Below are 25,997 nucleotides of genomic sequence, written 5' to 3' on the forward strand. Positions count from 1 at the left end.
ACAATGTTGAACACATGGAAATACACTTGGTCTCTTCTGATTGAACTATTTTCAGGCAGAAATGATTAGCCCAAATCCATTCATGACCTAGAAGATGCTTAAAGGAGCTAAATTTGCTGTTAACAAAACATGGATTACCTTCTTTTTTATGAAATACTAGAATTATTTCAATCATATATAAATGCTGAAAAAACAGAGCAAGAGACACTTAAGAAAATGTCAAACACTTACAAGAAGCATCAGCATAAAGGATCCCATATAGATGATCAGGAAAAACATTGAAATCATAGTTAGAGTAAGAATTCCACGAATCCACCAATTTTTCCACCTACAAAGAAAATGTTAATAAAGTTAGTATTTAATGATATCTTTTAAAGTATTTAATGGTATCTTAAAAGTTTTTTAGTGTGGTTTCAGTATAGAGTTGCTAAACTTAAAGAATTTTTCTTAATTATTCCTTAAGATACCCTATTTCACTTTATGTACTAACAATAGCCACTGTCGAAGAGCTAAATTAAAATTTGAGATCATGTTAGCCAGAGAAAGAAATAAATTTTTGTTAAATGTGAATGGGGATGAGTCATGAGGTTAGAGAGTTAAGTGGTCAATCTGGCTGTGAAAGTCATACATCCTACCAGATATCACATGAAGGGAGAGACCAGTCAGGTTCAAAAGCCCTAGGAAAAGATGACGCTCAGTCCTTTGGAATTGTAGGTTAAAAAAAAATCAGTAGCTATTTAAGAATATGGTGTAGAGAGCATGGTCTATCAAAGAGAAAAAGTAATGAAAGGATAATACAGAAATGAAACTGGAAAGTACAGTGATTTTGGTGAAATGAAGGTTCCTGTGATCTAACAGGTTGATCACTGAGGGTAAGGACAGACCAAACACACTTCCTTCTCATGCTTAAAGTGTGCTGTCTGCTTTTTGTGATAAGAGTAAAAGTATTTTCTTTTTTTAATTACTTATTTTTATTTATAAGTGACAGTGGAATGCATTACAATTCTTACACATACAGAGCACAATTTTTCATATCTCTGGCTATATATAAAGTATATTCACACCAATTTGTGTCTTCATACGTGTACTTTGGATAATAATGTCCATCACATTCCACCATCATTTCTAATCCCATGACCCCTCCCTTCCCCTCCCACCCCTGTCCCCTTATCTAGAGTTCTTCTATTCCTCCCATGCTCCCTCTCCCTACTGCACTATGAATCAGCCTCCTTATATCAGAGAAAACATTTGGCATTTGGTTTTTTGGGATTGGCTGACTTCACTTAGCATTATCTTCTCTAACTCCATCCATTTACCTGCAAATGCCATGATTTATTCTCTTTTATTGCTGAGTAATATTCCATTGTGTATATATGCCACATTTTTTTTATCCATTCATCTATTGAAGGGCATCTAGGTTGGTTCCACAGTTTAGCTATTGTGAATTGTGCTGCTATAAACATTGATGTGGCTGTGTCCCTGTAGTATGCTGCTTTTAAGTCCATTGGGTATAGACCAAGGAGAGACATAGCTGGGTCAAATGGTGGTTCCATTCCCAATTTTCCAAGAAATCTCCATACTGCTTTCCATCGTGGTTGCACCAATTTGCAGTCCCACCAGCAGTGTATGAGTGCGCCTTTTTCCCCCACATCCTCCCCAACACTTATTGTCGTTTGTCTTCATAATAGCTGCCATCCTGACTGGAGTGAGATGAAATCTTAGAGTAGATGTGCTTTTCTCTAATTGCTAGTGATGATGAACATTTTTTCATATATTTGTAGACTGATTGTATATCATCTTCTGAGAAGTGTCTGTGCAGGTCCTTGGCCCATTTATTGGTTGGGTTATTTGTTTTTTATTTGTTTGGTTTTTTGGTGTTTAGCTTTTTGAGTTCTTTATATAGCCTAGAGATTAGTGCTCTATCTGATGTGTGAGGGGTAAAGGTTTGCTCCCAAGATGTAGGCTCTCTATTCACCTCACTGATTGTTTCTTTTGCTGAGAAAAAACTTTTCAGTTTAGTTTGAGTCCATCCCATTTATTGATTCTTGATTTTAATTCTTGTGCCACAGGAGTCTTATTAAGGAAGCTGGGACCTAATCCCACATGATGGAGATTAGGGCCTACTTTTCTTCTATTAGATGCAAGGTCTCTGATTTTATTCCTAAGTCTTTGATCCATTTTGAGTTGAGTTTTGTATATGGTGAGAGAAAGAGGTTTAATTTCATTATGTTGCATATGGATTTCCAGTTTTCCCAACACCATTTGTTGAAGAGTCCATCTTTTCTCCAGTGCATGTTTTTGATACCTTTGTCTAATATAAGATAATTGTAATTTTATGGGTTAGTCTCTGTGTCCTCTATTCTGTACCACTGGCCTACCAGTCTGTTTTGGTGCCAATACCATGCTGTTTTTGTTACTATTGCTCTGTAATGTAGTTTAAGGTCTGGTATAGTGATGCTACCTACTTCACTCCTCCTGCTAAGGATTGCTTGAGCTATTCTGGGTCTCTTATTTTTCCAGATGAATTTCATGACTGCTTTCTCTATTTCTATGAGGAATGTCATTGAGATTTTGATCAGAATTGCATTAAATCTGTATAGTGCTTTTGGAAGAATTGATATATCATTTTGATAATATCAATTCTGCCTATCCAAGAGCAAGGTAGATCTTTTCATCTTCTAAGGTCTTCTTTGACTTCTTTAGGGTTCTGTAATTTTTATTATATAGATCTTTCACTCTTTTGTTAAGTTGATTCCAAAGGTTTTTTTTTTTTTTTGAGGCTATTGTAAATGGATAGTTTTCCTCATTTCCCTTTCTGAGAATTTGTCACTGATGTACAGAAATGCCTTTGAATTATGGGAGTTGGGGAAAAGTATTTTCTCATCCCTGAGCCTTTCTCTGTTCCTCAGGGAAGAGTATCCCTGCTGGTATGGCACTGGCTCCTGCTGTGCTGAGAACTGTTCTCCCTCAACTCTGTGCTATTGGCCCCGGGGATGCCCAACTGCCCACCTCCTACCATCACCCCACCAGGAACCTCAGGCTTCATCTCCAGTGTACTCTACAAATAATATCACTCCTTATGTGATCATGTCATAAAAAATGTAGTAGCTGCTATATGTAAAACCCAGAATGAGTCTAATTCATGGATGATGATATCTGAATCATCTTATGATCTGACCTGGCATGATGGTATAACCTGCAGTGCCAGCTACTGGAAAGGCTGAGGTGGGAAGATCACTTTAACCCAGAAATCCAAAGATCGCATGGACAAAATAGTGAGATCCTGTCTCAAAAAACAAACAAACAAACAAAAAAATCTGAATGTACCTATATTTCTGAACCTAAAATTGTTGGTGTTTTTTTAAGATTTTTATTAATTTTTAAATTACTAATAAGAGCATTTAAATTGTTATAAAACATTTTGATTCATATAGTAATAGTAACATGTACTTTAAAGCATGGATTCTTGTTCCCTTTTCATAACAGAAATATTAGCTTATTTCATCCGTTTATAAGATACTGATTACATTCCTTGCTTTCAATCACTCTCCCATGTAGTTTAAAAACTTCTTTTTCAAATAACCCTTTCACTGCATCATTGCTAAACTCAAAAGATTTAAAATGCCAACAACATTAAATCCATGTACTTTTATTCCAGCTTCACAAGGGACTCAAATTTAACTTAACCCACTTTATTTCCTTCTGCTGTTTAACAAACTATAGAGATTCATACATTTCTCCTGAGATATAAGCTTGGGGCTGAACTAAAAATGGGTACAGAGTCAAAAGTGCAATAGCAGAAAGGTTCCATTTAGTTTTATAGTCATAACTGTGGATTAATGAATGGATTAGAAACTGGGCTAAGTCAAAAAGCTAGTCAGAGATAAACAGGGAAAAATAAACCAGCCACTGGTATAATCCTTCCTGTTTGTATGAAACCTGGAAGCATGTTTAGCCCTCCTTATGACTGAATCTCAGATGTGGAATTAGCAAGACTATCTTCTAGAGAAAAGGATGTAGCAGAAGCAGCAGCAATCAGCCCCTGGAAAGGTGCTGCTCAGTCCGGGTAGCTCTTATGTCCAGCTCTGAGCTTCAGAGAATGGCAGGTGATAAGAACCAGAGATTTTAAATAGGAAACCTACTCTAGTCACATCATGCCAAAATGAACCGAAAACCTAAGCCCTTAAGGAACATATTCTATCTGGTTGTCTTTTTTAATATGGACCTATCTCCTCCCCCCACCCCAAATTCCTCTCTTTCAATAAGAACAAAGATTTAATTCTCTTATTTTAATTTAAATGACTCTGCCTTAAATTTCCCAAGAATATCTAATATAAGGTTAAGCACATAAAAGATTAACACATACTTAAACATTCATTGATAATGTATCTTAGTCCATTTTGGGATACTATAACAGAATATCTAAAACTGGGTAATCTATAAAGAACAGATTATTTTGCTTCTTATAGTCAGCAGGTTGGAAAGTCTAATATCAAGGTGTAGCATCTAGTGAGGTTACCACATTGCTCCATGATGGAAGGTAGAAGGGCAAGAGGCCAAGAGAGGGTCAAACCCACTTTTATAAGCTCACTTGTGATAAATAACCCAGACCCATGATAATGACATTAATATATTCATGAGGGCTTTTCACCACTTATTAGGCCTCACTTCCCAGCACTATTTCATTTGTGATTATGTTTTCTATATGTGAACTTTGAGAATCACATTCAAACCAGAGCATAGTATAAACCAAAAGTCACCTTTCAAGGAGAAGCACTGGATTCACAATAAAGTGTAATTATGTGGAAGGCAGGAATCACTCCTATTTAAAAAAAAGTATAGTCTGGCTCAGAATTTTAAATTCTCCATTTCCTTTTCCATACTACAATGATCACATCAGGGGAAGCCTAAATTTTAGGTCCAAGTCATCACACCAAACCACCACCCATGGACTGTTTCTGAGGACCTCAGGACCGGTATGAACTAGAAATGAGTACATAATTAAGTATCATCCTTAAAAGTAATCATCTTAGGGATGGGGGTTTGCTCAGTGGAAGAGAATGTGCTCGAATGCTCAAGACCAAGGATTCAATCCCCAGCACCACAAAACAAACAAACAAAAGTAATAATCTCAAGTAGTTACACACATTGTTCATTCTTATTGTTATTATACCTAGTAGTTGGCTTTTATTTCAAAAGTTAATGAAAGGGTTTTTTTAATTACTTTAGTAGAGACACAAGCATCATGAGTCATTGAGAACCTGTATTGGGAAGGCAGTTCACAATAATCAGAACCCAGAGGCAGCCTGAGGAATGAACAGTATCCAGGTGGGCCATCAGACAAAGAGTAGGAATTTGGAGAAAGTCTACCACTAACCTCTGGCCAAAGTGGACAGTAAGTAGGCAGAGAAAGAAGATGGCATTAGAAAGTTTAGAAGCATGAGTAAGGCTACAACTGGATGTTTCTAGGGTTTCTCAACCTTAGCTCTAGCAATGTTGTGGGACAGATCACTCTTTGTCAAGAAAGTCTACCATATGATGACACTTAGCAGCATCTCTGGGCTCTACCCACCAGCTGCCAAGAAGGTAGGGCTTTACCTTGTGACAACCTCAAGTATTTCCATATACTACCAAACATTGGCTAGAGAAGACATCCACTAAAGGATAGAGGGAGAAACCTAATTGGCCAGCGCACAGACCCACACACAGGTCACGAAATGGACTGAGGCAACTTGCCAAGTGCGTGAAGACCACTTAGGCCCTCCTGGCATTATACAAAGCCTTAAAAATGAGCACAAACCTTGGCTAAGCAATTTCATTTTATATGTATATATATATATATAGATATAGATAGATATAGACATAGACAGAGACATAGATAGATACAGATAGATGTTGATGGACCTTTTCTTAAATTTTTATTCATTTTTATTATTTATCTGTGGTGCTGAGAAGCAAACCCAGGGCCTCACATGTGCTAGGCAAGTGCTCTACTCCTGAGCTACAACTCCAGCCCCAGTAATTTCATTTTTAAAAAATGTTATCCTCAGGCAATAATTATGGATTCTAAAAAGAGTTAGTTACAAAGCAAAATGTTTAATGCAGAGATGTTTTAAATCATGAAAATTCAAAAGCAAACTAAATGCCCAGCACTCGGTGCTCAGCTGGATAAACTGGACAACAGCCATACGATGGAATGTGTCACGAAGCCACTAAAAATGTTTCTGAAGTGGGTTGGGAATGTGGCTTAGTGGGAAAGCACTTGCCTAGCCTGAGCAAGGCCCTGGGCTCTATCTCTAGCACTGCACAAAAAGAAATGAAGGTCCTGAAGTATATTTAAAAATATGAAATGTTGCTCCTAATAATACTACAAATTAAAATGAGAACAGCAAGGCAGAAAACAGTATGAGCTCATTTCTACATTACACACACATATACTTGATGCACAAGAAAAAGTTTCAAAGGGTATATACCAAAGTAATATAAATCCAAGTAATGATAGGAGGATTATAGGGCTTTTTCCTCCTTAGAATTCATGTAAATTTCTCACATAATTGTGATTTTTAATCCTATGTATCTACAAATTCTAATTTTCTGCATAGCAGTCTCTTTTTAGTCATTAGATTTAAAAGAGACTAAAAATATATAGAAGATATTTTAAAACATTCATATAATCTTTGTACAGAAGTTTCTTGAGATTGCAATTATTGTATTATCTATTGTTCATTTCTTTAAGAACTAATCCTCTCATAATTAGCACAGGTAAAAACAAAGGCATTAAAGCCACACTGCCTGAGCTCAGAATGAGGCCCCACCACTTACTAGCCACAAGACCCTTGATATATTTATGATCTCTGAATCTCAGGTTCCTCATGTACAAATTAGCTGTAAGACTACCCCTGTGTTACAGGGTAGGCATGAGAATGAATTAGTCAGTATGTGTAAAGTGATTGGAGCATTGCCTAGCAAATTATATATGTTCAATAAAAATTAGCTGCTATAGGGACTGGGGTTGCGGCTCAGTGGAGAGTGCTTGCCATGTATGTGTGAGGCTCCAGGTTCAATCCTCAGCACCACATATAAATAAACAAATAAAGGTATTGTGTCCATCTACAACTAAAAAATATTTTTTAAAAATTAGCTGCTATTATTTGTTACTGGTATAACAGAAAAAAATAATTACTAAGGAAGATCTAATTATATTAATGACACAGAGAAATCCAGCATCATTCTTACAAAACTATAAGTGTTCACATCTGAGATAGCTCTGATGAGATTTTAAAGCAAAGGTACATCTGAACTATATCATGAAAACAACTGGGAACAAAAACTATAAATATCATACTCGTGTTTTTACTAAAAGACCATAGATTTGTACTACTGGTTTAAAAATATAAAAATTATGCATTCAATTACTTTATTCTAATATGGCTATGACATTATGATATATATATTTTGGCTTTTGACCACAGTTCCAAGCTCATACTCCCAGAGAAGAGAATAATGCCAGGGCAGTTTAGTACTCGAAAGCAGGCTTCAGAAAGTCAAATCCATCCCCACACTGGGCCTTCTTCTGCCTTCCTTTCACCTGTTCCTTTTTTTCTAAAGCAAGCCATAGAAATTAAAATTTCTTTTCCTGAAAGCAGGTCACAGAAACTAAAAATATGTTCTAATTTTCCTTCACCTATCTGTCTTAGAGCTGGCCATAAAGAAATTCTCTGACCTAACTTGTCCAATAGCAGATGATAAGACCACCGTTTCAGAAGGGGTCCTGACCCATACCTGGGAAGAATGAATGCTACATGGGAAAGTCAAGAATAATCTGAACAGAAGGGCCTTGCTAGGTTTCCCCAATCAGTCTGTGAGTGTTAGACCCTTTTTACCTGCTTACATTTCTGTGCAGTTGTCCATGTTTCAGTCATGTCTGTACAAAGACTCCATAAAACCCCAAGAGGACAGGGTTTGGAGGGCTTCTGGACAGCAGGAAGGTAAACAACAATGCATCCACATGCCGGAAGAGTGGTGCACCCCCACTTCAGGGCCATGGAAGCTCCTGTGCATGGGATTCTTCCAGACTGCATACTGCATTTCTTCATCTAGATGCTTATTTTAAAATCCTTTTAAATGGCCTTTATGATAAACTGGCACAGGTAAGTAAGTATCTTCCTGAGTTCTGTGAGCTTTTTTATTTCAGCCTGAAAAGGGAACCACAATATGTAGCTGATGGGTCATAAGTTCCAGAGGCTCAGATTTAATGACTAGTGTCTGAAATAGGGCCAATCTTGTGGAACTGAGATCTCAACCTATGGGATCTGCTGCTCTCTCCAGGCAGACAGTGTCAGAGTTGAACAGGATCAAAAGATATGTTGCTGGGGTCCACAGAAGAACTCCTTGCTTGCTTGCTGGTGGGGAGAAGCCCTAACACTTTCTGAGATCAAAGAAATAATCTGTTGTGAGTCTGTGTCAGACTCAGAATGGCTACTCACAAAAGCAAGAAAGAGAAAAACTCTTATTACATTTACGAAAAAAAAATGATAAAACCAGTGGTTTTCAAACAGCAAATTATGACCTGTGGGTAGTAAAATCAAGTAAGTTGTATCCAGCACTTTTTGGTAAAACAAACACACACACACACACACACACACACACACACAAATCAAACAGAAATAACAGGGCATCACACACAGTACCAGAAAGAAATACTTCATTACATTTCTGCTGCAGGTAAAATACAAGCTTATGTGTCTCTTGGAATATGATATGCAATGTATTTCTGTGTCACAGTCAAAAATGTTGGTGAAACACTGGTCTATGTCTCTATGTAACATTTCATATTTTTTTTAATTTGGATAAATCTTATACTTATTTTGATTTTTAAATTTTTTCCCAGGGATTGAAGTCACAGGGGCTCTACAAGTGAGCTATATACCCATCCCTTTTTATTTTCTATTTTGAGAAAGGTTTTGCTAAGTTGCCCATGCTGACCTCAGATTTGCAATACTCCTGTCTTGTCCTCCCAAGTTGCTGGGGTTTGCTTTTATAAGTTTCATAATTCATATCACTAAAGCATATAATGGAAGGCAATATAAAATTATCTGAAATTTTATAGTCAATAACATTTTTATACTATTTCTTAGAGAGAGAGAGAGAGAGAGAGAGAGAGAGAGAGAGAGAATTTTTTAATATTTATTTTTTAGTTTTCGGCAGACACAACATCTTTGTTTGTATGTGGTGCTGAGGATCGAACCCGGGCCGCACGCATGCCAGGCGAGCGTGCTAGCGCTTGAGCCACATCCCCAGCCCTCAATAACATTTTTAAATAAAAGTGTTATGGAGTTTTATATGGTAACTTTACATTCAGTAAAAAGAAAAAAAAATGTACATCAAGCACTTAGGACTGCCTCACATATTAAGTGGTTATAAGGAAGGGCTTTCCTCTCATAGTCCCCCAACTTACAAAATGTCATATTTATTACACAGACAATGGTAAACAAAGCTTATTTTCTGTACTAAGGCATATTTGTCTTCCTGCAATCATACCTTGAAGATAAACCAGACAAAGCTTTCTTCAGGATCTCAGGGGTTCTATCTAAGGATGGTGGAATTTCTGGAATATCAGAATCTGCTCTGGAATCCAAATCTCCAAATCTGTCATCAATATCTGTTTCCTAAAAGTAAATAAATATGAAAATCAGTTTGCAAAATAGTTGTTGTTTTAAAGCACATGCCTGCCAATGCATTCATTTATTGCTCAGTGTTACATAATCTGAAACAAACAACTCCTAAATTATCTTAAATATTCAAGTGCCATTATACTTTATTATTAGGAAAGTTTGTCTTTCTTAAAATCTCAATATAAAGGAATTAACTTAAATGAAAGAAATAAAAAAGCTCATATATTCTCTAAAGCAGAAATTTATTGAAAGAATCAAATATGGGGGGCTGGGGATGTGGCTCAAGTGGTAGTGCGCTCGCCTAGCATGAGTGAAGCACCGGGTTCGATTCTCAGCACCACATAAAAATAAAATAAAGATATTGTGTCCACCTAAAAAAACTAAAAAATAAATATTAAAAAAGAAAGAAAGAATCAAATATGCATTATTTTGCTGCTCTACTAAGGAAACAAAGTGTTATTTTCATACAGATTTTAATCAGCTGTTCATAGTCCCTTTTTTTCATTTGATGGCAATCAAAGCATCAACAGTAGGAAGAATATCTTATACAGGCATAGACTTTTACACATATTTAAGCATTTTAACTTCCATCATTTTTATGAGATCTTAAAGAGATAATTTCAATGAAGTAGATCAAAGAGACATTATTATTCTGTTTTAGTGGTAGGTAAACAATGATCAAAAGCATTTTCTTTAATGGAAAGATTTTTTTGGAAGTTATCTGAAACCCAAACTGACATCTAAGCATGCATATACAGGAGCTGTGAGTGTGTGCTGAGAGCAGCAACTCCGAGCCTTTAGACAAAAGTAGTCACTGTACAATTTCAAGGATGTAAATATGACATTTTGTAATCAACAAATTTCAAAACAAGTTTAAAAACAAAGATGTCATCTAAGGTTCTGTTTTGAAGGTGAACACCACTCCCATGTCCTCCCCTCTTCCACACCATCCATCTTACCTTCACATACATGCCCCCCTACCCAACAGCTTTTAGTAAAGACAGTGGTTTATGAAGGGGAAAATCAGAGCAAGGGCACAGAACTGGGATAGAATAGAAGGAGAATATTCATAGGAAGAAAAGAGGAGAAGATGGGGCACTGAATAGAATATTGGGCCACAAATAATCCTGGATAAAAGTGGCTAGGAATTCAGAACATTGGGGAGTCTCAATCCAAACTCAGCCCCAGTTAAATAAGCTCCAAAGCTTTGGGAAATTTTTTCACCACTTTTAACTGTTTGTTTATAAAACAAAGCCTTTACTATAATGCTAAGGGAAAAAAATAGTATAATGTCAAGGACTTAGTCAATTCAAATAAGTGGCAAGCTATTATTATGATTAAATCAAGTCTTCTAATGCCTCACTGAGTAGCTTACCAAATGAAATTTTAGCTTACCAAATAAAAAAATTTAGCCTTTGGGAGTATTTTCAGTTTTCATAAAGCAACAATAAACTTTAGTTTACCAGCTGCAACTGTTCATTAAGTGATTATGAAATTGAATGTGTTATTATACCAAAGCTGACAAATGAAACTGACATGCTGAATACCCATTGGGCCACTGAGCATCAGCTGGACCCAAAGCAACTTCAACAGAGAGATGTTGACTAATAAGCAACCAAACAGAACATCTTCTAGAACCTGTCAGTCTCTCATGTCAGTGAGCCATGCTAGGAGGTCTATCACAGCTACAGCAATGGGGCACATTACTCCCCCCACCCCCGCCGCCCGCCTCCTTTTCACCTTCAGTAACTCCCAGCACTGAGAGGTGTGGTGTGAGTGGTAGTGGAGGGGTGACTACCTCACATTGCAACGTTACAAAAAAGTACAAAACTAGGAACTGGGAGTTACCAGTGTTCATTCTACCTATACCTATACCGTATGAGTGTGACAAAAGGCATGTTGCTGAGCCCCCAGAAAACTCAGCCTTCAATTTTCACATATGTAAAATAAAAGCAAAGGACTAGAATTTAAATTGAGGTCCTCGGAAAAACTAAAAATATTCACAAACCACTTCAAAATTCACTTGGCAATAATGCTCCTGGACCATGATCCTCCCCTCCACTGCTTCTTTTAGCTGTCCTGCTCTTAGTTGTATTATTTAAGCTTCTGAGTTCTGCTTTATTTCCTTTAGAAACATAAATTTTAAAAAAATTAAGATTAAACTAGGGCTGAGCGTGGTGGCACACACTTACAATCCTAGCAGCTCAGGAGGCTGAGGCAGGAGAATCACTAGTTCAAAGCCAGCCTCAGCAACAGTGAGATGCTTAGCAACTCAGTGAGACCCTATCTCTAAATAAAATACAACATAGGTCTGGGGATGTGGCTCAGTGGCTGAGTGCCCCTGATTTCATCAATCCTTGATACACCCCCCTGAAAAAAGATTAAACTGGGTTTCTTCAATTATAGTCTAATAACTGAAGAATAAAAGATAAATTCTAATTAGTGACATTTTAAAGCAATGTTATTTAACTACCAGAATTAGGATAGCAGTAAGAACTCTTTCTCTCTCCCTCGCCCTCCCCCACCCCACTTCATGTATGGATACTCTGTTATAAAGATGCCAGACTTAGAAAGGAGAATCAGAAGAAGAAGAAATAGTATTTTAAATGCTCAATTAAACAGGGTCACATGCACTGTGCGTACTGAATGAAGGTATATTATGAGAACCAAATTTGGAGCTGCTTTCTGTCACATCTATTATGTCATAATTTAAAGATGATCCTCAAACTTCCCTTCCTTCTTTAGGCCCATGACTTCCGTATAGCTTCTCTTTTCAACTCATTATACACCATGAACCTGTTGTTTAAATTATCCAGGATGGTCTCAAATTTGCAATACTCCTGCCTTAGTCTCCCAAGTAGGTGATTACAGGAATGTGCCACCACTCCCAGCAATATATATATATATCCTTTTGTGTACGATTGTATGCAAATGTTTATGGCAGTTGTATTTACAATAGCCAAAAAACTAGAGACAAACCAAATGTCCAACAAAGAAATGAAGTAACAAATTGTGCTACTTCCGTATAATGGACTACTCTCTCTTGCAGCAGAAATGAACACATGGATGATTCTCAAAATAATTATGTCAAATGACAAAAAATGAATAAAAGGACATGTGATATGTATATGTAGAGATATGTAAATACATGTATGTATATAATATTCCATTGATAAAAAATTCCAGAAAAAAGTAAATTCCATCTCTAGTGCCAAAAAGCAAATCAGTGTGTACCTAGGGATATAGGGAGAATTATGAAAGGGAGACAACTTTTGGTGCTCAAAGATGATATTCATTATCTTGATTATGGTGGTGGTTTCATGGGTATACATATGTCAAAACCCATCAAATTGTACTTGCTATGGATTGACTATTTCTGTCCCTTCAAAAGTTATATGCTAATTTCCTAATTCCCAATGTGACAAGGACATGGAATGGCCAGTAATTAAGTCACAAAGGTGGAGACCTCCAGAATGAAATTAGTGCCCTTATAAAACACAAAAGAGATAATCTCTCTCTACTACAGGAAGACCCAGCAAGTAAGTATTCAATGGCAAATCAGGAAGAGGCCTCTCACCAGGAACCAATTGACTAGTACCTTCATCTTGGACTTCTCACCTCCAAAACTATGAGAAATGAATTTCTGTTATTTAAGCCACCTATACCATAGTGTTTTGTTATAACAGCCTGAACAAACTTAGCACTTTAAGTGTGTTTAATTCAGTGAATATCATTGTGATATTTGTTACAAAGTCATAGCTAGTGATGATTCTTAAAGAGTGGTCCAGGAAAAGGGGCTGAGGTAGCTCCTAATGCTGGAGACTAAAAGAACAGGATTGAAAGCACAGGGGGTCAGGCAGCCAAGGATCCAGTTCATTCAAGACAAAGACTCCAAAGACAAGTCTCTGCAACAATGAAGGTAAGTACCAGTTTGGAATGAAACCCAGAAAAATATATTAAATCACACAAACTTTCCTACCCCTTTTATGCCTGGTTCATCCCTCCCCCCCCCCACAAAAAGTGAATTGGAAACCAGTTAAATTCTCCATTGTGGATCCTTTGAAGTCCACACTATTCCCTGTATCTCAACATTAGAATTTATAATCAAGCAAAAGGAAACTTGCAAGCACCACAGAGGTCTGTGCTTTACAGAGGTGCCTGTTAAAAATCTTTTCAAACAGTTCTTCCTTGAAAGAACATTAAGCTGTGCTCCTGATTTCAGTATTTTCTGTCATTTCTTTGTTGTTTCCATGCAGGTGTGGATTCCTTTTCTTTTTCCCAGGAGAGAACTGCTCCTATCTGTGCTTGATGTATTCTCTAGTGAGTTAGCAGTTCTGTGAACCATGAGTGGGACTGGGTGGGGAGGTGGTTCTGAAACCTCTTTGAGGGTGAGGAAGGGTCAAAGAACCTAGTAACATTATATTTTGTAAAAATCTGACTACTTCATCAACTAGCACCTCTATGGTCCTATCATACACTTATTAATTAAAATGGATAAATCCTCCTTATTTTTCCAAATTTAACTGAAAAGAAATGGTGCTCCAAATCCTTCTCTGCAGCCCTGGTCTATTACCCACAAAAAAGAGAGGTTTGGATCATCCAGCATACCACACAATATTCTGATCAGTCATCATGCTAAATGGTAGACCCCAATGCCTGGGAAAAAAAAAAAACAGATGTGTCTCACAAGACAAAAAATGCATGAGCAAAAGGCAAATCTGATTATGCCAACCTCCCATTTAAAATTTCACAGTAGCTCCCCACTACTTAAGAACAAGTCCAGTCTTCACCTCTGGGATTTAAACCCGAAGTTGGGTTTAAATCTCCAGTTAGGGCTATGGCCATACCACCTGCCATTTCATGCTCTGCAGAACTGAACTTCTAGCTGTCTCTCTCCCTCTGAAGATGGCCTGCATTCCCCCTTTGAATATGTATTTCTTACTTTATCCCAAAAGATAGCTCTCCCTTGAGATAGCCCATGTTCTCTCCTAAATGTGTATATGTTTTCCTTAATGAATTTCTGAAAGAAAAGAAGGAGGAGGAGGAGAAAGAGGAGGAGAGGGTAGGGAGAAGAGGAGAGAGAGGAGGAAGGGGAAGAGGAGAAAGGAGGGGTGAGCAAGAGGAAGGAGAGGAGAAGAGGAGGAAGAAGAAGTAGAAGAATAAGGAGGAGAAGAAAAAGCAAGGGGGGATGATATACCAACTTAGGTATCATTTCTTCAGGGAACCTCTAAAAGACATACTAATTGCCCATTCACTTAAGAGATATGTCTTAGTCCCAGACCCTACAAAGTTACAATGAAAAGGAGAATTAATATAACAGGATCAAGTTTGCTAATAACTGACCTTGAGATGGAGAGATTATCCTGGATTATCCAGGTAGGTTAAATATAATTACAAGAGTTCTTATAAATGGAAGAAGCATATTTTGGGGTGTTATTTTTTGGTCTCCTACAGTCATATTTTGGAGTTGTATGCCTAGAAGAAATACCGTCCTACTAATACTTTGATTTCATGCTGGTGACAGACAACTGATATTTCAGACAACTGAGCTCTAGACTGTAAGACAGTCAAAGTGTGTTATTTTAAGACAATAAATTTGTGATGATTTATTATAGTAGTTATAAGAAACTACTGAACAGAGCTCCCAGACCAGTTCATGCTGCTCCCATATGCCCCTCCAGCAACCTAACTCTCTGCCACATTGTAGTGGGTTGTGCACCCTCAGTCTTAGCCCACATGCTGAGTGAGCGATAACCATCATCTGTTTTCTCAAATGAAATCAGGCCATGTCTGCCAGTCAGCAACATCACTGTTTTTACTATCTTTTGCCATTTCTTAAAGGCTATTTCAATGTTCAAATCCTATCTAATTTCAAGTCCTGATCTCAGACTTTTCCTAAATTTTTGGCTCATTCTGATCTCTCTATTATTCATAGATCATTCTAGTACATGTAAGATTAAACTATGTATTATTGCATCATTTATGTAAGTTTAAATTCCAAATTAGGAATAAAGATACCTGAAGGAAAAAAGCCATGGAAAAACAGAAACACTGAGAAAACTGATGAGCTTTCTTCAAATGTGAATTATTATTATGATCATAAATTTGTACTTTACCTGAGAACTTATTAATGCTCACTTGCTGTAAGCATTATCACTTTTTCAGGGCCAACAAAGATAATACCAATAGTTCTTCAATAATATCAATGCTAATGTTTGCCTCCATCAGAGAGGAAAACAAGTATACAAACGAAGAATAACTAAACCTGTTCCCAAATATTTTCTGTAATGTGTAAACCTTGCTGGGATCTTGACTTAGGAGGAAAGAAACAATGAGACATTTGATGGCCACTAGGAAAATAAGAAAATGGACTTTTTTTCTTCAGAATGGGATATTGGTATTGTCTTGAACTCCTGGGTTCAAGTGATCCCTTGCCTGAGTTCTGGGATTACAGGCACATACCACTATTCCCAGCTATACTATACAGCTATACACTCTAATTTAGAGATATGATAACAGTATTGTGGCTATTTATAAGAATGTCTTTATTTTAACTTTATTTTAAGACATGCATGCATTACTACCAAAAGTGAATGGCTAAGATGTCTGCAATTTATTTTCAAATGCTCACCAACAAAATATTTACTAAAAATGCATATGATAGGATAAAGCAAATTTAGCAAAATCTTAATTGCTAAATCTAAGTGCTAATGATCATTTATGTATATTAAATACTAAGAAAATATTCAAAACTAAACAACATAATATTTCAGGATACTAACATGTTATAAACCTATCAAGAGAAGGAAGGAAAGAGTGAATATAACATTGAAATTCTGATTACCTCTGGCAAGATTAGTCACCAAGGTGAGTAGTGGATAGGGGCCTAGGTGTTCCTTAAATATGATCCTTTGTTATCAATACCAAATTTATTAAATGCCATTATACTTTATTATAAATAAGATTATCACATGTAGAATGCCAGGAGACACTGTCTACATTGGGTTCTACATGAATAGTGGCCCACAGAGTTGTTTCAAATCTGTACCCTGAGACAGTTCAAAGATGAGCACAGTGAGTAGAATGAAAATAAAAAACACAATCTTGAAAGAGATAATAGTCTAATCTTGTTTCCCGGATCTGGGTTTTGTATATTAGGGTGAAATATTAAATTTCCGATGGGCTTAATATAAATATTTACGGTCCTACAATGCCACCTCATATTTGAAATGGCCTGCTTGAACAGGAACATGGCAATGAGCCCAGCCATAACTGCCATGGTGTTTGGTCACACCTGGGCCAAACATATGATGAAGTCAGATTGGTTCAGCAGCCTCACATTGAGATCTTAAAATAGCTAGCCAAGGGTCCTGGCCAATAAAAGGAATGGCAACCTTAGACAAGAAGGAGACAGCAACATTGCTTTCCTAGCCTTCAATGTTTACAAAAAGGTGCTTAAATTTCCATAAGAATGAGTTCTTCCTGCAGAACACTGTTTCTCCCATCCTGTGTCCTTGCTTTTGTATTTAAAAGAAAATTAAAAATCTTGTTAGTGCTGGCAAAGTCTTTAGCAGACAAGCAATCAATGACAATGATGTAAAAAATAACTGACTTTTTTGTGGAAAAGAAAATAAGTAAACATTTGGACACATTACTAAGTCTGACAAACCCCAGGAATGGTCAATAACCATTTGATGGTCATATTGGGGCTTGGGGCATACAACTCTACAATATGGCTGCAGAAGACCAAAAGATAACACTCCAAAATATGCTTCTATGCCGTATCTTGAGCTGCTTATTCTAAGAAACTGCAGACACAGTAGTGGCTGTGAAAAGCTGTCCTGTCATAAAAGACACTGACATCTATTAAGGATACTTAACATTAGTGAAGAAGAGAAGCTCACAGACAACAGTGCTGGATACTTTATCTGCCTACCAAGCCAAGTTTTAGTCACCAGAGACCCTGCATTTCCTCCTCTCAGCCTTCCTACCTGGACTGGTCTCCACTTTTCCTTAGGAACCCAAGCCCCCATTCTTTTTTATAGCTCAGGATGCTATGAAAACATCAATCATCTCACCCTTTGTCAAGTCTCAGATTCTATGAAACTCCCATGTGTACATATGTACTTAACTATGGCTTTTCTGCTCTTAATATGTCTTATTGTCATTTAATTTGTATCCCAACCAAAGAACCCAGAAGGGTAGAGGGAAGCTATTTATCTGCTTCCCATATAGTGATTAATTAATTCTTCTCCATATCTGAAATCACGTCAAATTGCAATGTCATTCTCATTAAGTTATGAAACACTTCCCAAATAAATGAGTCAAAGTATAAACAACTACAAAACAAAGTAAAAACTAATGATTTCTTCTCCTAATCAATCTTTGAGAAAATACTAAAAACAATTTTGTTTGATTTAAATCCAGCTGCCTAAATATCACAAAATTATAGGTTTTCTATTAAGTTTCTAATTCAATGCCAATATTTCATAGGTTCAGAAAGGCCAAATTAGTCCAAAATCAAACAAAATCATCAGAGTAAAGTTTTTCATAAGCAAATGTTTTAATTAATTTTAAAACATTAAACTAAGATAGGAAAAAAAAAAAAAACTTAAAACTTTACAGGTAGAAATGAGACATAAAGGAAGGATCCAGAAATATAACCTTAATCTGGGGTTCTTTATACCTTTCCAGGCCTGTCACTCATCAACTCAGTCTCTCACCCAGGACTGTCACTCTCAAATTTCTGGGAAACCTATAAATCTTAAAAGTTCCTATAAGTCATCCACCTATAAAATTTATCTATTAATTAGCCAACCAATAAATAGGTTAGGAAATATGACATTTTAAGAAACTTACAAATTTAGGGGACCTTTGCTTTCTGCTGGGAGCATACTGACCTACTAAGTCAGATAATGGAGACTATCAATTAACTCATCAGCCACAAGCAACTGAGTAGGCAAGGAAATGAAGGGTGGTAACAGACACACCTCAAAGAAAGTCAAAGGTCAAAGAAGGGAACCTTAGACAACCTTATCAAAACAGACAAGCATCTAGAAAATGGAAACTGGAGTGCCAAACCTCCCCCAGCCAGACTTAATTACAACCCTTTAAGGAAACTATTGTTTCAAGATGGGTTCACCTCCAACCCTCAAGACCAGGTCATGTGACCCTCACCAAAAAAAAAAAAGAGGTTGCTGAGGGCTAAACAAAGGGGTAAACACCTACAGGGGAAAGGGAAACTAAGGCAAAAACAAAAGGACCTAAAAATAACAAAAGGGCCACACCATCCTCCCTAGAGGCAGACTATTCAGTGCCTGTCCTGAACAGCTATACTCTCAGTTTCTAAGAACTCTTATTTGTTACTCTGTGCAACTTGTCTGAAATCCTTCCTGTGGGATCATAATCCTTCCTGTGGGATCAGCTTATTGTCAAAATACACCCTACTGTCATGTATATCTAAAAAGAACTAATTAAAATAAAGTAAATGCTCTATTATCCACTGTGTGGATTCCCACAGTCACTTTGGCTTAGTGGACTTACGGATCCTGAAAATGATCAGACTGATGTCACCCTCATATACCTTCCCATACCCATCCCTCACCAACTCTCCTTTAAAAAAGGAACCTGAGGGAGCTGGGGATGTGGCTCAAGCGGCTCGCCTGGCATGCGTGCGGCCCGGGTTCGATCCTCAGCACCACATACAAAGATGTTGTGTCCGCTGAAAACTAAAAAATAAATATTAAAAAATTAAAAAAATAAAAAGGAACCTGAGAACCCCAAAAGGTCTCTCACTCTTGAGATGGCCCCCATTCCCCTTGAATGAGTATTCCTTGCTTTCCTAAATAATTTTTTGTGCTTCAACTGACATGTGCTAGAATTCTTTTCTGTAATGTAAGTCAGTGATCCCACTTGCCCTGAGTAGAGTTACCCACCCCACATACACTTTCAGGAACTCTCTAGGACACTTTTCTAATGATAGGATCTTTTATAGGTTTTAGTCAGAAAATTTAGAATAAATCCCAGCTTTAAATACAATCTGATACTGTACAGGGCTTTTAAGGCTTTCAAATTTTAGTTTTCTTCGATGTAAACTATGACTATCTCCTTTCTATACAATTGTTGAGAACTTAAAACTGGTATTCTGTATAAGCAAGTATTTTGCAAAGAAAAAATTATTTTATACTGATAAATACTTTATAATCATTATTCCATGCAATGAAAATCCACAATCCAAGAATCACTAAATTCTAAAATTAGTTGTTGAGCAATAAACAAAACACAGTTCCACCCTTCTCAAAGGTACAAAATATAAACAGCCACAAAAGAGGTGACACTGAAGTAAAGCCTTGCTTAGAGCAGGCATCCAAAAACCATTTACAAAATGCACAAAAAGCAGCAGGGCTCAGGGGCTCATGCCTGTAATCCCAGCTGCTTGGAGGCTGAAATAGGAGAATTGCGAGTTCAAACCCAGCCTCAGCAATGATGAGGTGCTAAACAACTCAGTGAGACCGTGTCTTCAAATAAAATACACAAACAGGGCTGAGGATTTGGCTCAGTGGTTGAGTGCCCCTCAGTTCAATCCCCAGTACAAAAAAAAAAAAAAAAGAGCATAAAAACAAATCAAGCCTTAGGAAATATGTTCTTATGTTCCTAAATTACCTGTTTTACTTGTACTGAATTAAAATCCATATTTGAAAAAAAAAAGATATCTCCAAATACAGAATAAAGGAAGACAAATACACTAGATTCTTATATTTAACCACACCATCTATGAAATAACATGTGAAAATCTATTTTACAAAAATGAATATGCATAAACTAATATAAAGAGTAAACTGTTATGTATATAATGTTCTCTACAAAAATTTTCCAGGACTACTTAAAATTGTTTTACTTTTTATTTATTTATTGTTTTTAGTTGTAGATGGACACAATTCCTTTATTTTATTTTTTTTTCCTTTATTTTATTTATTTATTTTTATGTGGTGCTGAAGATCGAACCCAGTGCCTCGCACATGCCAAGCAAGTGTTCTACCACTGAGTCACAACCCCAGCCCAACTGTTTCACTTTTATTTGTTTCATGACAGACAAAATTTGTTTGTACCTAAAAGTCCAGTGCAGTGCACATCCTAAGTCTGATACAATTGATGACATCCTACAGAAAAATTCTCAGAATTATAAAAAAAAAAAGTTCAAAATCAAGATCATAAGTGTTTATATATAAAAATCCATATAGTAACACTAGGTTATTCCTTAGAAATCACAAATATAACATAAAATATACTTTAAAATGTGAGAACTACCACCTCTACCTCCATATAGCTTACTGTCTATGTTAGGGTGACTTTAGAATTTGATTTTCTTCACATAACTTTACTATCCAAGTGACTACTACCTAGAAGGTCACTGTTTTTCTGATGAAAAGGAAAGACTTTCTGAAAGACATTATCGACTCTTCAACAGGAAGTACTGATTTTATCCTTCGACTCATCAAACCTATTTCCTCAAAATTCTTGCCTGGCTATTTTCATAAATCCAAAGCTGTTAAATTGTGATTTCTTTTTTTTTTTTTTTTACCCAATCTAATCAGGTCCCCATATTGAAAGGTGTACCTGAAGTCAAAGTTCCAATTCTCAATTAAATATCTCTTGGCTTTCCCACTCTCAAGACACTATCAAGGCTTTGCAGAAGGTGGGTGTTCTTCCTCACCGTGGTAAGCCATAAATTCCCACTGTCTTGTCAACTTGGTTAAGTTGGTGATATATGAGAAACAAGCACTAAAATACTGATACTAAATAAAATGAATCTGCTATGAGATAGTTAAAAAATGTCATTCCAAAATATGCGGCAACGGTATTTTTTCAAACTGAAGGGAACAGCATATTGAGTGGGTATGGGGGGTGGGAAGGGCTTTCCATGAATTTCTCCTGTGTGATTAAAAAGGGATCCTCCAGACTACAACCCAATTGCATGAAAACCCTCCCTGGAATTCAAGCCTACCAGGGACAATCTACACACCAATTGGAGAAAAAGACTTGAACTTTACATCTGTCTCAGACAGGGTGTTACTTGGTCATCTGAGGGCCCATTCCTCTTTCCAAAATCATTCACTCTCCCTAGGTTGCCTGCACATTTCCCCTCCTCATATGGAGAATGTATGGAAACCTTTAAGTTGCACTAGATTTGGGCATTATTACTTTTCCTTCACCTGATAACCCTATGCACAATACAAAATTTTATGTCATCACATTCATCATAATTGTCAGTTTTTCAAAGGCTCAAAATTGTCAAATTTTCAGTGGTAAGGAAACTCCCCTTATCCCTAAAGCTACAAGTAATAAAAGCTAAATCATGGAAAATTATTTAGGTGGTAATACTGACTAAAAATGATCAATAATTAGGGAGCATCCAGGTTGAGAATGGCCTAGATCTAGAAGAAAAATATAGAAGAATGTTCATTACACTTACTTGTGACACTAAGACAAGTGAAGTGTGCCAAAATCAAGAAGTTATTTATGAAAACAAAATAAGGCTTAGTCAAAAAACGAGATGAAATGCAATGTGAGATGGATGTTCATGAAATAACTGGTGAAACTGAATGAACTCTGTAGTCTAGTTAACAATGTTACACCTGTGGTAACTTGCTAAAATTTTAACAAATGTATCACAGTTACATAAGATATAATCACATTAGGGAAAATCAGGTGAAGAATACACAGAAATTCTGCTTTCTTTGTAACTTTTCTGTAAATCTAAATTGTTCCAAAATGTATAATTTATTTAAATACTATTAGCATAATTATAAAAGAAGTTGCACAATCTCAAATGGGGAAAGATAGAAGGGAACTAATCTCCAGATCATTTCCCCCCTCAACTTTATAAACCAAAATCTACTACAAGCACCCCAAGGACCTAGTCTGAAAGCACACCACAACTTCAAGGTGAACACCCTTCTCTTCCACTTCTCAGTCTACTAACTCAGGTCACAGAGTGTCCTTCCAATGCTCAATCCCCCTCAATCACTTCAGGAGCCCACTTCCCCAACCACGCAAACCTGTGGTCAAACACTTCCATCCTGGCTATGCAAGGATACACTTAAGGTATCCTTGACCTTCAGGCATTCCCAGGCCTAAATGGCTCCCAGTATCCATCTTCTCAGTGATTAAATTGGGTTATTTCTAACATGTATGTTTGTTGTGAGAAACAAATAATAAAAGAAGTACTCTGGGAATTCTAAATCACCCCACAAGCATCATATATTAGGACCTACTGCTGGGTTAAGTAAGAACTATGCTAATTTAGCACACAACAAGTTTGTGTTCAACTGAATCTTCACTCGGTTTGATAATTCTATTAATTGCTACTTGGTCATTTCATATCATGCTCCCTAAAAATTACACTAAAAAGGTATTACAGTTTAAACGAAATAATTTCCAAGACCCCTTGCAGCTCATTGGTTCTGAGTACCTACTTTACTGAGAAAATTGAGGGCCCAGTCCAACACTTGGATTTTTTCCTCTTCTGGATTTCAAATGTTTCTATGCTCACCCTCCATTCCTGCTCTTTTTTCTTAAGATATGAGCATGCAACCTCTCCTTTCCTTGCATATCACTATCAACTATATTCTCTACCCCACATCTGCCTTCTTTCTTCTGGGGCCTAACCATTCTCATGAGCACCTTCACCCTCATTTGATGTCTTTCAAACAAACATATCTCCTTTCCATTAGGGGAAAAAAAATCTTCACTTGATCCTCCTGTCTTCTCTGCTATCCTGTATTCCTTTTCACTATCACTTTCTACCAGTAACTACCAACATTTCTCCTCTCATTTTCCTCAATCTGAAACCTGGCTTCTACTAAGATTGCTGGCTAACCTCATTGTTCTATGTCTCAGCCCCTTACTCCTAGGTACTATTAATAATATTCTCCTAGCAATCCTTCCTCCTTTTGCACCCAGGACCCTCATTATCTTGGTTACTTCCCTGCATCTCCAACCTTCCTCTAAACATGGACATCCCCCAGCGCTCCATCTTCAGTTCTCTCACCCTCTCTAATAAGGAACTGGCATCCGCAGAGACCTGGACCTTTCATTTCAGCTTCCATCACACACTGAACCACCTACCCTTCACGTAGGCCCCATTTCTCAACCTCCCTAGTTTGGAGAATGACTCACCCAGCCCAAGGCAGTTCTTCCAAACTCACTCTTAATTCAAACAACTTCCCAATACTTGTTGCTTCTTTCCTGAAAGTCTCTTACCTATCAAAATATGTCTCCGAGTAAGTCCTTTTATTAGTCTTATTGTGGTCACCTTTGTCTAAGTCCCATCATCAGTATTTGAAATATCCTCTCTCTCAACCCCAATTTCACCACCCTACTAGACTTTTTTATCAGCCCCCATCAACTCACATCTATAGCATTTCTAATACCCTTCTATTTAGTTTCTTTCTGGTAGATCATTCTTCCTTCCAGGACTTTCCTCAGATCACTGCCACAGAAATGTACCAATCCAGTATTTAAGGACTGTGGACATTTCCCCTCAGGTAATAAGCACTTTTTTCCTATTATCTCTGAAAAACTTTCAGAGGCTTCCCAGAGTCCATGAATAAAGCCCAATATCTTCACAAGACTCTCAGCTTCTGAACCCACCTCCCAAACATGCAGTTTAGGCTCCAGGATTTCCCATCTACTTTTAGTTTTCCATGCCTAGAATGCCGATTCAAGGAACAGTTCCACAGGCCCTTTGCCTAGAACACCCTGCCTCAACCCTTGTTTCTACCTGGTTGAGTCCCAGGCATTTTATCTTTTCTCTCTCTCTCTCTCTCTCTCTCTCTCATACTGGGGATTGAACCCAGTGGTGCTTTGCCACTAAGCTACAGTCCCAGCTCTTTTTATTTTTTATTTTGAGACAGGGTCTCATTAAGTTACTGTAGCTGGCCTTGAATTTATGATCTTCCTGTCTCAGTCTCTCAAGTCATGGCAACCAGGCATCTTTTAATTCCCAATCCATCCTTATTTCCTCTTTAAAGCTCTTCCTATAAGCCACCAAGTTGAGTCCAGCCAGGCCTTCCATGTTAACAATGAGCTTTGTACAGATGTCTAATAAATTTAACTCATATATGTCTTGTGGGGGAGGTTTCCTTGAGAGGGTGGTCCTTGTCATCTTCAAGTACCAACCCAGCACTTAAGGACTGGGAACATTACCCTGCAGGTAAGAAGCACTTTTTTTACTTGCTAATTCTCTGGAGCACAAAGCCTTCTCTCAGCCTAAATCTACAGGACTAAACAATTGAGAATGTCATGTTAATAACAGCACTATAAAGTCTACAAAATGGCAGTGCATGGGAGTGTTCAATAATAGCAGAATACAATACACCTCCTCCACTCCTTTCATTAATTCCCTAAGAGTTTTGCCTTTATTGGAACTTAAACAGAAAAGGCACTTAAAGAGTTTAAATGGACCAAATATTAACCAGCCTCCAATGTGCAAACTGATTTTAAAATAGCCCTTGACCTGAAAATATAGGTATATTCAAATACACACCCTGATAAGAAAAGACAGATAGAGGATAAGAGTTCAACGTCTCAAAGCTTGCCAGGTCAAGAGTTTCTTATGATGAATCTAAAAGTACAGCAATATTCTAACACAGCTTGAATATGTTCATCCTTATGATTGTACATGAGGTAGAGTTACACTGTCTAAGAAAGCTTAACAAAACAGGTTACAGATGGTAACATTTATTCTCAAAAAACAAAATCCAGGTGGGCATGTATTAATGAAAGCCAACAGTTGAGCATTCATAAATAACTAAATAAGCTGTGAGGTACCCAGTCACTGCTATAAAAAACAGTTCTAATGAGTCAAATCACACCACAGAAATAGTTTCCATTTTAAATACATTATAGTGTTAAAAGATAAAACTAATTCAAAAGTTATTTTACACATGGCTCCCAGAACCTGTTTTAATAAAAGCTTGCTAGCTTCTCCAGTTATGAAAGTCAACATGTGTAAACTGCTATTTCCTTGTTTTTAAAGTATACCAGTCATAACTTTCATATATGAATACACTACCAGTATAACTCCACATCATGTGTGATCACAAGAATGGGAAGTTATACTCCATGTATGTATGTCAAAATATACTCTACTGTCATATATATCTAAAAAGAACAGATATAAAATTTTAAAAATAAAGTATACCAGTGCTAAAACAAAATAAATCCCAACCTAATTAATTCTATTTTTGGTTGGCCTTCCAAGGCAGTTTTCACAAAGACTATTCTGGGATCATGATTTCTAGCTTTATAACTTCAACTTTC

At 37.0% G+C, this 25,997-nt stretch overlaps 1 protein-coding gene across 2 annotated transcripts in view; it reads right to left on the reverse strand.

Annotated features, from left to right (window-relative positions):
* Positions 1-25,997, reverse strand: part of Cds1 (CDP-diacylglycerol synthase 1) — a 67,139-nt gene that overhangs the window by 39,209 nt on the left and 1,933 nt on the right. For both annotated transcript variants that reach the window (XM_058583421.1, XM_046457681.2), the window contains exons 2-3: positions 9,541-9,668; positions 232-328 (exon numbers count right to left, since the gene is read on the reverse strand). In XM_058583421.1, coding sequence (XP_058439404.1) covers positions 232-328; positions 9,541-9,668 — 225 coding nt within the window. The remainder of the gene's footprint in view (positions 1-231; positions 329-9,540; positions 9,669-25,997) is intronic.

The sequence above is a fragment of the Marmota monax genome, unplaced genomic scaffold (genome assembly GCF_021218885.2).
Source record: "Marmota monax isolate L192 unplaced genomic scaffold, Marmota_monax_Labrador192_F-V1.1 WCK01_AAM20220418_F8-fsc00128, whole genome shotgun sequence".
Classification (NCBI taxonomy): Eukaryota; Metazoa; Chordata; class Mammalia; order Rodentia; family Sciuridae; genus Marmota; species Marmota monax.